Below are 14,164 nucleotides of genomic sequence, written 5' to 3' on the forward strand. Positions count from 1 at the left end.
ATAAAGTAACTTCTAAATAATAAAAAATTGGATACACATAGCCTTCAATGATATCCCCACTCCCTATACTAAAAATAATAATAATTTAAAAAATTAAAACCTCAACGTTTTTTTTCTTGTGACATAATTTGTAGCCAACCCATTGTAAGTGTGTCTACCACTAAAATGCCTTTTCAAGCTCATATTATAAGGAAGAAAAGTGCAGAAAAGACAAGGTTGAGTTTGTTAAATTTGAGTTTAGGGCCATTTTAACATACTTGACAAAATTAAGCGACATAGCCAATAACCTTTTCCAAATTGAGTTAATATTTGCAACTCAAGTATTTAAGATGCATTTTCTTCAAGAAACTAAAAAGCCAATGCAAATGAATCAACAACTCCGATACAAGACCTCTAGCCATATAAAACGTCAAGTCGTCTTTAAGAAGCACCTACAAAAAAACTTAAAGACTGAGACTTGAAAATAACTAAAGTCACTTAAAATATATCAAAAACTCTTGTCATGTAAGAAAACAGTCAACCAAACTTTAATTATAAGATATTTAAGAACATTGAAATTTTAGGGCATGAAATTTTCTTGCGTGTGATCTTCTTCACAAACTTTCCGCCCTCCTATAGTTCCTTATGAAAAGGAATTGTGACTCCAATTCATATGAAATTGGATTAGTGTCCCATCCATGAATGGGACAGAGAAATCGATCGATACTTAAGTGATATGCACCAGCCGAGCGACGCAACGATTAGTGTTGATCAACGTCGAGTAAAAACTATTTTTCATCATGTTTATAATTAAAAATAGTGCACTGTCATAAAACATGATCAATCAACCTATATAGTAGGATCAATCATACAAAATGTTTTGAAATAATGTAATAAAACATGATTAATCGTACTTTGTTTCATGATCGACCATACAAAACTCTACATAGCTTAGATAAAACATGACTGATCAATTGAAATAAGTTGATTGATCAATGAGTTTTTTGAAAGATTGAAAACACATTGATTGATGGGCTCGTCGATGAATAAGCTCGAGGAGCTTAAAAAATATAGTCGTTAGACATGGTTAATTCATCTTACCTTTTTTATTAATTGATCAAGACTTTTTGCCGTTTTTTAGAAACGGGCAAAAAGTGACTAGTTTGGTTGAGTATCTTATAAATAGTCTCTCAAAATCGTTGGAGAGCATTAAATGAATATTTATTGGCAGTTCAAAGCACTCCACAAGGATTTTCAATTGAATTTGTTTACAAACCCCTTTTGAGACAAATTTTTTTTTTTTTACATTGAAATCATATTATTCTCTTTCAAATCACTCTTCATTCATAGCCAACTCAAGCTCCATTACATCTACTCTTGTTTTTACTTGTGTATTTTCAATTTATTTTTTAGAGGTATTATGGAACTTTAATCTAAAAGGGGAAAAACTTACTAGAGCTAGAATTAGTGGTACAAATCTTGGGAGAGATTTGGCTCATATATTTCAGCATTGCACTTGGCTTAAATAGACTCAAAATCTCTTTTGAATGAAAATTTCAGCTAATAGAGCTTATTAATGAAATTTTCTTGAGTTCTTAGCGATGATCATCGAAAACAAAAAAAATTGTCTCCTCGTGGTGTGTTTTTTTATTAGTTATTTTTTTTTTTACACACAAAACACTAAATTTTTAACTTGGAATTTCAATTCACCCTCTCTTGAGAAGTCACTTGAGCCAATAAATATCGTTTGGATTTTAGCCAATAGTGAATTCAACTCTGAGGTACAAACACCTTGGGAATTGATGTAGCACTCAAGATAAGTTATAAAAAATATTAGTGTATTAAGTTAAAAATTGAATTAGTCATTAAAAATTTGATAAACTTAATCAACACCCTCCTTTGGCTTAACAATATCTTTTGTATCAAGCAATTATAATATTACATAACATCTCTTTTACATAGGGGGTGAGACATTTTGCCCTTTGTTCCAAAATTTCTTGCCCAACACAGGTGATATCTCAACGAAACTCCCACCCTTGGTTGAATGATCAAAATCTATTTTAAAAAGCAAAGCTTTCCCGGTCACCTTATAGAAGAAAACTTCCCCATGATCTCATTAGATCTTGGTGACTTGTTCACGTGGGAATCTTAGCAACATATTGGAAAGGTACAAAAGAACACAACTTCTCATTTGATTATTCTCCTTATAAAGCACAAAGAGACGAAATTGCCTTATGGGCTCCAAGTCACCTCCCCTCATTATTATTATTATGCTTAAGAGTAATGAAACAATTAATACTCTCAAATTTCATTTGACACTCTACAGACATGTCTTAGTATGAGATGGAATCAAAGTCGCCTCGTTACGTCTCATGTTAAGACCTAAGACACGATTCAAGAAATCTCGATATTGGATTAATAGAATAATGACTTATTTATCTTAATCAGGTAGAACTTATCTACACGCAAATTCTCTGAGTAGGCCATGTGAGTGAATTCTATTGTAATACATTTGGCATTGCCAAGTAGAGAGGTTGATTGTTTATTCTTAGAATATAACACATTATGCAACTGTTTTCGGTCTTTACTAAAAGTTTCATTTGTGGTGTTTGAAAGAATTTTTGGAAAAAAAGTATTCGATGTCGATAAATAAAAAATGGATAAGTATTTCCATAAAAGGATTAATAAATAAAAACTCCTCTACTTTGCGAACCGAATATATTTTTTAAGTAATAAAATGGGTTGGTTTTTGTTTATTTATGGTAATGTGACAAATAATTTAGTTGCGTTTGGATAAGAGAGACCTACTTTGACTTGATTCGAACATTATTGATGTATAGACACACTTGCTTTAACAGACTACAAAAAGGCAATAAACAACAAAAACAGATAAAACAACACAAAACAATACAATCGACTAAAACTTAACAAAATCAAAGTAATGTACAAAAAAGAAGGTAAATTTTTAACTCGAACACAACTTGATATCAGTTTCTACTATATTACAAACTCTATGTTTTCCAATCAATAATAATTTATTTTTTCTTCACCACAGTGACAAATTCCAATCTTGTATTAGGTGTTGTTGTTTATGGTTGCTTCCTTAGAGCCATTATATTCTACTTGCTTGCTTGAATGTTTTTTATTAGTTAGCTTATATAATAACAAATTCATTCAAATTATAATAATTTTTTTAAAATGAAAAGTCTGAAAAAACAAAACCCTAAAATCCAAATATGCTCCATGTAAGACAAGCTAACAAAAATTTAAAATACCCATGACCTTTACCGTTGAGCATCCACATCTTTCCCCAAATAAATCCAAGAGAAAGGTGTTAGGCATAGAAACTACACAAAAGAAGAGTCAAAAACACAGAGTGCACCCTCCACCTCTCCTCCCCTTCTTGTCCCTATCCACCCACTGATTGACAATTTTGTTGTGGATAGTCCACAAACACACTGATTGATAAGCAAACTGCACAACATTTCAAACTATATAAGCCATTAAAATCATTACTTATCCACCCACAACATTTAAAGTGGGTCTTGAATTGAAGTACACCAAACCCTTTTTCTACTGTGGCCACAACCTCTGCCACTAGAGTCCTCATAATAACTTAAGTTGCTTTAGGTAACAAAAAAAATAAAAATAAAATATGTTGCATTCATGCTCCTCTAATTGACATTGATTTTGCACTTACAATATCTTTGTTGGGGCAATAATGGGGTCTTTTGAGTGGGATTGAACCAATGGGAAATGGGCATCATAGATGAAGTACAATGGGGTGGTGGTTTCTAGTATGGTGTCACCATTTGAAGTTGGCTCAAGTCAGAGCCATCTCAAAAGGAAATCTTTCCACTGAGTCTCTCACATGAATGGAAGTCAAGATCATGGAAATCAATTCTAAACATCATGTTAGAAAAATATAACTACCTCCGATGCATTTCAAATATGATTGTGCTTTAGACTATATGGTATTCAACGATGATAGAGATTTACATATAATGTATTTGTATGATTAAACCATAAGAAAGTCAATGATCGAATTGTTTGCTTTAGTTATATTCTACAAAAATGACAAAACATTTTCGCTTGTCCCTTAATAAAACTTTGAACTTTATTTATTAATTCATCCGAGTATGTTAAATGACCTATGTTAAAATATCTAAAGAATCATTTGTAAAGGGTTTTTAAAAATATGATAACGCATGTTTCACACCAAATAACTTTTTGTATTAGATCAGCCCTCTAATGCGAGTATATAACATATATATTATTAAGTATCAATTATGTAACACGATATTATTTAGATCTAAGTCTCAATGCATTATCTCATAAAAGGGTTTATTAAATGGCGGTTTGGACTAAACTCATATACTAGATTAAATCGATTGAGTTGGATTGGAACTTTATCAGTGAAGTTTTGGCCAAAATTGAAGAATTGAATCCCTCCCTACGACTTGATTCATCCAATCCAAAATCCGATTTGATTTGTCTTCACCCAAATCATGACTCGACAAATAAAAAAAATCATGTTCGATACCCGGTTCTTGTTTTTATTGTTTTTGTGACTCTGGTTTCAGGATTTCTTCCCGCGACAGAGGAAGGTCTGCGGCGACGACAGAATTTGCAGAAGCTGCTCTCTCCTTTCTCCTAAAGAGGAATTCTTTCTTCTGCTACGGAACGGAACGAGAGGTCGCTGAATGGATATGGTATCAGTATCATGAGTTATTAAGGCAAGGATTTATCAAGAATCAATATCTAATGTGAGATTTGATGGATAATGCAGGGGAAAGCTAAGAAGATGAAGATTAAAAAAAATAAAAAAACTAAAAAAAAAATATCCACTTGGTGTGGTGGTTGGTGAAGGAAGGAGACAACTGTCTTTATCAAGTGGGATGTCTACGTGGAACCCACGAGGATTGATTTCCATACGGACGTGAAGAGTCGGTGGGCAGCAAAATTGACGTAGAAAAAGAGTTCCACTTTGAGAGTATAATACTAACATGGGCATTTCTAATGGTGAGACCCGTCTTACCGGTGTGATTTGACGTTAAATTATTTGGAATATTATATTCAAGTTGTATTAAGTAATTTTCTTAGCATGAGGCGGAATTAAATGATGTTTCTTGTACGCGTCTCATGGAAACAATTGTCTTACAATAAGAGAGTTGGGCCATTATAAGTAGGAGTGAATACTGCGCCTATCACACTCTATCGAAGCCTTATCTCATTGGCTCCCGTGATAAGTCCGTTTTCTATAAGCCCTCGGGCATTTTCACGGCTTTTATTACTATTTATAAATAATTACAAAAAAAAAAAAAAAAAAAAAAAGCTGGGAAAAGTCGGCACAGCTTCACACGTGAACTCTCCTCCCCGGCTTTCCCTCTATAAAAACCCAACCGCACCGTGCAGGCCGAGGCGTTCCTTATAAAGGCCAGCCTCGCCGGCTCTGTATCTGGTCGCGTATTCGATACCTTCGTCTCCGGGAGGGTAACCCTTTTTGGATATTCCGGTTTTCTTTTACCCCCTTTTTTCTTTGTTTTGGGAGAGGCGGCGCTGGGAGGAGAGGAAGGCCGCATTTGTACAGAGACTTGCTGTATGTCAGATTGTGGTGGCAGGTACTACGGTGGATTCGGTGAGCTCGCAAACCCGTCGCAATGGCCACAACTGCGGAAAAAGCGACGTCTTGCTGCATTGAGAAGGGTGCCGGGGTAGGGACGACGTCCCTCCGGCGCGAGGCTTCCGCTGCGGGATCATCCGATGTGATCGTCGGGGATTGGACTGTCGGTGGTAGCGATCGACGCGATGAGCCCAGACCCATTGCGACCTTGATTCGTCCCGTGGAGTCCATCTCGGAGGGAACTTCTGCTAAGACTTCTACCAAAGGTATTGTTTTCCTTACACACTCCCACTTTTTCTCTGTCTCTCCTGTTTGCCTTTTGTTTTGTGTTCGTGTGTTTGTTTGAGTTTCCTGGTGATGATTTGTGTTTTTTCTGATCTGCGCAAGACGACTGCGTGTTCTGTGCTATCTTTTAGCCGTTGCACTTCATCGTTTTGGAAATTTGTCGACAAGGAAAGGCACCGTTTTATCCTGGTTCAATCATAGTCCAAGCACACTGATGTTTTTCTTTTTTGTTTTTTAGTCCCATTTGTTCCCTTTTTATGTCTCCGATTTCTGATCTCTTCGTTTCTGCAGTCTGCACAAAATATCAGTACCGATCTCTGATCTCATTGTTTTTGCACAAGTGGGAAGTAATGATCTTTACCTAGCAGTCTTTGGGGAAGAATCTTAGAAGACGGAAGATAAAAGTGGATGAGCTTTCTTTTCTCTGTCTAACTCTTTCGGCATTAAGTGTTCAGAAGCCATGTCTTCGTGGAGGAATCTGCGATCGGTTTTCGCTTTTGTTTCCGTCGTTTCCTACTTTCGAAACTAATTTATTTACAATATCATCTTTACCTTTTGGATAAGGCAGGAAAACGTGAATGATTATTAGAGGTTTGAGTTTTACACCATGTTGCTTGACTGACTGTTTTTCTCAATTGGGACCACAGAAGAATCTTACAAGTTTTGAACTCTGTTAGTGGCTATTTCTGGAATTACAGGTTACAGATACTTTCCATCACATTACCTGTCTCACTTATTTCCTTCCAAAAGTAACTTTTACGTATTTGCTGATTGGTGCAAGCCATCGTTTTTCCCATTTCATCGTGCAGTTATTTATGAATCTGAGATAGTTCCTTTTTTATGGGGTACATAGTGTTGGTGACCTGCTTGTGAAGTCATCTCGGGGACGAAGAAGGATGAAAGCTTGGTTACATTTAGTGTCTTTTTTTTTTTCTTTTCTTTCTGTGAAAGGAAATTTATGTGATAGTGGAGACCTCTAATACTTTAGTGTGTGTCTTTTGCTATGCTAATCATACTATGTGAAGATTCGGTACGTACTGGTTGACGGATATAAAGATTGATTAGGTTTTTCTTGCAATACTGGATATATGCTTTATTGTCTTTATAATTTTGCAGCAGATGTAGTACCTCTTTGCATGGATTGCAGAGTGTAAACTATAATGTCAAACTATATGCTTTATTGTCTTGGACATGTTTCGAAATATTTCCAATAGATCGCTTTGTTCACTTTAGAGCCAGCATTGTTGTTTTGTCTTTTTCAACTCATTAGCTGGATGAGAAAATCATGTGCAAATCTTTACAGGTTGCAGCTCTTGTTATATTCATGCCCATGATGAGGCTTATTCGGTCCATTGTTGTTTAGTAATGTGGTGCAGATTGTATCATTTTAGTTTCTTGTTATAGAAGATGGAACTATCTATCCATTGCAGACAGGTGGTATTCACCCTAAACGTAGCTATCTTGAACATTTTGTTGGTGCATCATAATACTTGAACCCTTGTCTGGAGGTGTATAACACTTAATTGAGGAATCATATCGTTCTAAATGTTGTCTTAGAAAATATACTAGCTGTTTTTTAAATCTTTTTGAATGTTGATTACACATGCACACAAGACCATCCCTTTTTGCCCCAGTGATACTTGAATCTAAGATCTCACAAGAGTCCTCCTCCCATGTGGCCTTTGAGCCTAAGGCCAATCCATATATGTGGGTCATTTTTGTTTTACTCCTTGAACGCATCTCGTAGCTGATTTTTTGTGTATAACTCCTATGTGACTATGGAAGTTGAACAAGGGAGTGGCAATGCCTCTTTGGCTTGTTTTCCTGCAATAGTTCCAGTACTTGGTTTTACTTTTTGTACTTACCTCTTCTCCCTCATGAAGTAAACCATAACATAAGGTATATAGAAGTGTGTGAGCATCAATGTTTATGCATATGCTGGGACGTTTTATTTTATTTTTTATTATTTTTTCAATTTTGAGTATACACGCACACTCACCCATTTTTCCCTTGGTGAGACTTGAACACGAGACCTCACACTAGAAACCCTCCATGTGACCATGAGGTAAAAGCCCAAGACATTCCTTGAGTTGGCATGTACATTGACGGAAAAGAGGTAGCAGTACTCTCCTAGCAAATCTTTAGCTTGCTTTCTGTGAGCTTTTTGTACAGAACAAGAACCTTCTGAGACTTCAAAGTGCACATTGGTTGAACTGTTCCTGTTTATTATAGCAATAAACTCTCAACCTTTTTGAGATATATTTTCTTCTAGATAGTGACCGTTGCTTGTTTTTTCTTTTGAAGGAATACAAATTATGATGAGGGCTCAAACGAGCCATCCTTTGGACCCATTGTCTGCTGCAGAGATTTCAGTGGCAGTTGCAACTGTCAGGGCGGCTGGTGCTACTCCCGAGGTTCTGAATTGTGCTTATAAGATAGATGTTTTTTTTTCTGTCCATCATTTTTTCTTGAATGGGTTGGTGTTTGGGTTGTGCATGAAGAATTTTACAGAGATTCTCTGGGTTACCGTCAAAAACATTGAACCGTTGATAATGTATTGAAAGAATGATTAAACCTTGTAATGGACACTGACCAATATTTGACAGGATTAACCTTAAAATACCTCTGTTTGTTGAGGAGATTTCTCAGTCCCATTGTTCTGGTGGTTTTCCACCTTGAGCAGTTGATTGGAAAAAATTGGCCATAAGAGTTTGGATGCTTTATACTATCTGGACTAATGTCTAGTGCTGACAGATGAATTGCTAACATTTTCTCAGGTGAGAGATAGCATGCGATTTGTTGAAGTTGTTCTCTATGAACCAGATAAGCATGTGGTCGCACTAGCAGATGCCTACTTCTTCCCACCTTTCCAACCATCACTACTTCCAAAGACAAAAGGTGGGCCTGTTATTCCTAGTAAACTTCCTCCAAGGCGAGCAAGGCTTATCGTCTACAACAAACGGTCAAATGAGACTAGTGTGTGGATTGTTGAACTGTCTCAAGTACATGCAGCCACAAGAGGTGGTCATCACAGGGGAAAGGTTGTCTCCTCGGAAGTTATCCCAGATGTTCAGCCTCCAATGGTATTCCCGCTATCTTATTGCATATATGAATCAGTTTTATTCAGTCAATTGCAGGGCATCAAGTTTTCATATATTTGAAATGAACAAGTGTAGTGTTCATCATTTTGAGGGATCCTTTTCTAGTCATTGTTCATCAATATATAAGTACATATCTCGTTATGTAGAGATGTATGAGTCTCTTGGAAGGGGGAGTTGCAAATCTGCTTGTGTAGCTATTATGAAGAAGTTAACCAGATGCTCAGTGCCCATCTTGATTCTTGCTGCAAGTTCACTTTGATTTAAGCTTCTGCCAGTTGATTTTCTATTGATATACATGCAGAATTTGATGTACTTCTAATTTATTAGCAGAAGCGTTTATTAGCTTTGACATTGGAAAAATTATTTGTGAGCATATATGTTCTTGCGTCAATGCGTATTGGTCCATTTCTCTTAAAATGGAAATAACTTGGCCTTGTATTTTTCTCTTTCTATCTTTAGGATGCTGTTGAGTATGCTGAATGTGAGGCTGTTGTGAAGGACTATCTTCCATTTAAGGAAGCAATGAAGAAGAGGGGTATTGAAGATATGGATCTTGTAATGGTAGATGCCTGGTAGGCAGTCCTTATCTGACCAGGCATTTTTGTCAGATTTTTATAATATAGATAACTGTGTTTAGAAACTGATAAAGGAAGGTGCTCATTACTTGATGCTTAACTTTCTGAATCCCCTGGAAAATTTTCTTCAGGTGTGTTGGTTATCACAGCAAAGCTGATGCTCCAAGTCATAGACTTGCTAAACCCCTCATTTTCTGCCGAACTGAGAGTGACTGCCCTATGGAAAATGGTTATGCTCGTCCGGTTGAAGGGATCTATGTTCTTGTTGACATGCAAAATATGGTAGTGGTTGAGTTTGAAGATCGTAAGTTGGTTCCCCTACCACCAGCAGATCCACTAAGAAACTATACTGCTGGTGAATCTCGAGGAGGTGTTGACCGCAGTGATGTAAAACCCTTGCATATTGTCCAGCCAGAAGGTCCAAGTTTTCGTGTTAGTGGCCACTTTGTTGAATGGCAGAAGGTATAGGCGTTGAGATTTAAATTTAAACTTATTTATATAGTCCTGTGAGTCTGAAATGATTCAATGTTTGTGGCAACAGTGGAATTTTCGAATTGGCTTCACTCCTAGAGAGGGGCTTGTGATATATTCTGTCGCATATGTTGATGGTAATCGTGGTAGAAGACCTGTTGCCCACAGGTTGAGTTTTGTTGAGATGGTTGTGCCCTATGGAGACCCAAATGAGCCACACTATCGGAAGAATGCATTTGATGCTGGGGAGGATGGTTTGGGAAAAAACGCACATTCTCTTAAGAAGGTCAAAATGCTTGCCATTTGATGCCATAGTTTGGGATATTGTGATTCTAATATTTTTATTTAGTCGTGTTTTTCTGATTGGATTTAGTTATGCAGGGTTGTGATTGTTTAGGCTACATCAAATATTTTGATGCTCATTTTACAAATTTCACTGGAGGAGTTGAGACAACTGAAAACTGTGTTTGTTTGCATGAAGAAGATCATGGAATCCTCTGGAAACATCAAGATTGGAGGACTGGATTGGCTGAAGTGCGAAGGTCTAGACGTCTAACAGTATCTTTTATATGCACTGTTGCAAACTATGAGTATGGGTTCTTTTGGCACTTCTATCAGGCAAGGGAAATCCTCATGATGTCAGATTACTTCTCTAATTGGATTTTCCTATTTAGTTTTTTTCCGTTCATCAATTACTTTCAACTAAATGTGTTGATATAAAATTCTCTTTTCTTATTTCAGGATGGTAAAATTGAGGCAGAAGTAAAACTAACTGGAATACTGAGCTTAGGAGCATTACTGCCTGGGGAATCAAGGAAATATGGAACTACTATTGCTCCAGGGCTGTATGCACCTGTCCATCAACATTTCTTTGTTGCTCGTATGGATATGGCTGTTGATTGTAAGCCCGGTGAAGCATTTAATCAGGTGTGTCTGGTGCATTTACTGTATAGCTTTCATCTGTTAAGATTGTGAGTGGATGGAAAGCCTAGATGTACTATTTTGCAGAATGTGATTTTTGCCCTCATTTTTGAAATATCAATTTCTTGAGCGCCACAATTGATTGGTTTTATTGTCACCTTTTGGTTTATTGTCTTGTTGGAAGTTAAGAGACATCTTGGTGCTCTTTTCTTCTCTGTAATTTGTCTGTCTCTGTCACTCATGCACATATTATGCATACACTAGTGAAGAGGTGTTTTTGGCTTGTGGGGTTACTGTTAGGGTAGAAAGAATCTTGAGGTAGTAGATATCAACTTGAGACATACCCCAGTGTTTTCATGGTTGAGCTGCTCCGCTAATTCTTGATAGAGTTTGGCGATACTCCATTTGATGCACAGTAAATGTCAACTCTACAAGAAAACACTCTTTGGTTATCCATATGAATCTTAATGAATGAAGACTATCATAAGATGGGTTCTTAACTAAATGAAAATAACACCTTTTTATTCATTCTAAAATCTAACAACATTTTTTATCTACATTTATTTTCTTGTTTTTTATTTTTTTTTGTCTGTCCTATTCTTCTTCTTTACTTGTCATTGTTATAGCATTTATTGGATTTGAGGATTCCAGTGAAAAGGAAGACAAAAAGTACTACAGGGAGCCATTAGTTATTTCATCAGTTGTACTTATATTTCCAACTTTAGCATTGACTTGTGATGCTGAATGTACATTTATACACAAGCATTAATTGATAATGGATGGCCATACGGCTGCAAATTGTTTTAGGTGGTCGAAGTGAATGTCAAAGTTGAAGAACCAGGGAAAGATAATGTTCACAACAATGCATTTTATGCTGAAGAGAAACTCCTCAGGTCTGAACTGCAAGCAATGCGCGACTGCAATCCAACTTCTGCTCGTCACTGGATTGTGAGTTACTTTCTCTACTGAAATTTAAAATGATTATTTAGCTTGCTAATAACCAGCTTTTTTATTTCTTTTGTTTTTTAAAATATGATTTCATTTTCGAAGAAAAATAGATTTTGCTATGTTTGTCTGAGCAATCAAAGTTGACATTTGTTATGCTGACTTCTGACTATTTTGTCTTACTTGTGTCATTAATAACTTGGATTAGTAGGAATACCAAGTAGTTGTAAAGCTCAGGTCCTCTACCAGTTTCCTGTGAACTTACCGTGTTTTAGAAATTTATCATAAAACTTAGCTAATATGACTTAGTCTGGAAAGTTGGGTGATCTTGTTATCATTTTTATAGCCTACTCTGGCTGTTTCATAACTATGCTTGTTAAGGGAGTAAATGCAAACTGGGTTTAGAATATCCTTTTTTTTTCAGGAAGCCAACTAACCCATTTATCTGGCCTGTTTACATGATATCTAATAGATTCTATAGTAAGAATTATACCCTTCTGGATAATTAGAATCGAGTAATTCAAGATCTTCTTTGTCAAATTTTACATCCTTAAATAATCCTAATTTATTTTGTTTCTATTCCATTTATTCTTGCTTTTGTTATTTCACATGCTGTTATTCAATCTCCCGGTTTGGGGTGAAACTACTTGATATATCGCAGATCCTGTTGTTTATCAGATAACAAAAATGAAGTGGAAAAAGACTTTCCAAAGCCATTCTTTTACTTGGTGGTTGGCCTTCCTGTTGTTAACAATGGCGTTCTTATTTTGTTACATGCCAGCCATTATCTAATTGTATTTAGTTGTTCATGATTTCTTTCTTTCATAAGTCACTCAAGGCATTATTGCAGTTGAGTTCTTATTAATCTACTGGAGATTATGTCATTCGTTGTTTGGGCATTTAACAGGTCTATTATATTGAACCTTTTCTAATCCATTGCCATCTAGTGATGATGAATTAGTGGCAAATTACTTTCTGTGATTCATTCTGAATTTTTGATTTCTGTTACTGATTTTCAGGTGCGGAACACTAGAACAGTCAATCGGACTGGGCAGCTAACAGGGTACAAGCTAGTGCCAGGTTCAAACTGCTTGCCTCTCGCTGGTCCGGATGCAAAGTTTTTGAGGAGGGCGGCTTTTCTAAAGCATAATCTTTGGGTTACTCCATATAATCGAGATGAAAAGTTTGCAGGAGGAGAGTTTCCAAACCAAAATCCACGTGTTGATGAAGGTTTGGCGACATGGGTTAAGCAAAACCGGCCTCTGGAAGAAACTGACATTGTTCTATGGTTAGTTCCTTCTCACTGATATTTGATAATTTAATAAAAATTGTGTACATTTGAGCTCCAAATTTTCATGTTTTCCCAAATGAAAACTTTTTTCAAAGTGGTATCTGCTCAATATTACTAAGCATGATTTAGTCTGTTGAGACATAAGATACAAGGCCAATGATGCTGGTTTGTGTTGCAGGTACGTGTTTGGAGTCACACATATTCCCCGTCTCGAAGACTGGCCTGTCATGCCTGTCGAGCATATTGGATTCATGCTTATGGTATATGCACGCATTAATTTACTTTTTAACAACAAAACTCCTGTCGTGCTTTTTGTTGAAAATTATGAGCAGACAGACCCTTATAAACTCCTGTCGTGCTTTTTGTTGAAAATTATGAGCAGACAGACCCTTATAAACGTCTGTCGTAGTTCACATCTTTTTGTAGGAAAAATGTACTTGCTTTCGAAAAGCATTTCTTGTGAAACATGTGATCAACCTTTTTTTATCCTCTGTAGTATCACTGTTTCTGAAGTACATGATTGTGAGGAATTTATTGGATGGTTTTGCAGCCGCATGGTTTCTTCAACTGCTCTCCGGCTGTAGATGTTCCTCCCAGTTCGGGCGAGACAGATGTGAAGGAGAATGGTGTGCCAAAGCCCATCCAGAATGGTCTTCTCGCCAAGCTCTGAGAATGTCAGTTGGTGGTGTTGGATGGTGCCGGTGGATGTGTTTTTTGAATGTTGTTTGCTTTGTGTACTTTGTAGAACCATCTTTTGCTTTGAACTGCTTGGTGTGCTTCTGAATTGCTGACTGTCTTCATCATGTGTGGAAGTGTTGTTATTTTTAGAATTTAGTATTAGAATCTATACTTCGCATATGATGGTGAACAAAGGGAAGAAAAGGATCCCACATGATCCTTAAAAACTTTGATTACGGTTCAATGGTCTCTTCCGTTTTGTTAATCTTTTGCATGAATCTATAGAACTATCGAG

The 14,164-nt window shown here is 36.5% G+C and overlaps 1 protein-coding gene across 1 annotated transcript; it reads left to right on the top strand.

Moving 5' to 3' along the window:
* The first annotated feature begins 5,415 nt into the window (after positions 1-5,415).
* LOC137954502 (amine oxidase [copper-containing] zeta, peroxisomal-like) lies at positions 5,416-14,063 on the top strand. The gene is made up of 12 exons (XM_068801668.1): positions 5,416-5,868; positions 8,192-8,301; positions 8,665-8,970; positions 9,448-9,560; positions 9,695-10,025; positions 10,105-10,320; positions 10,416-10,652; positions 10,776-10,961; positions 11,763-11,903; positions 12,920-13,188; positions 13,370-13,451; positions 13,742-14,063. Exons 1-12 carry the CDS (start codon positions 5,640-5,642, stop codon positions 13,859-13,861), a joined length of 2,340 nt encoding a protein of 779 aa, XP_068657769.1. The 5' UTR covers positions 5,416-5,639; the 3' UTR covers positions 13,862-14,063.
* The last annotated feature ends 101 nt before the right edge of the window (positions 14,064-14,164 follow it).

This window comes from Aristolochia californica, unplaced genomic scaffold (genome assembly GCF_029961685.1).
Source record: "Aristolochia californica isolate CCGP_79_NKW_82.1479 unplaced genomic scaffold, dmAriCali1.0.hap1 SCAF_1, whole genome shotgun sequence".
Classification (NCBI taxonomy): domain Eukaryota; kingdom Viridiplantae; phylum Streptophyta; class Magnoliopsida; order Piperales; family Aristolochiaceae; genus Aristolochia; species Aristolochia californica.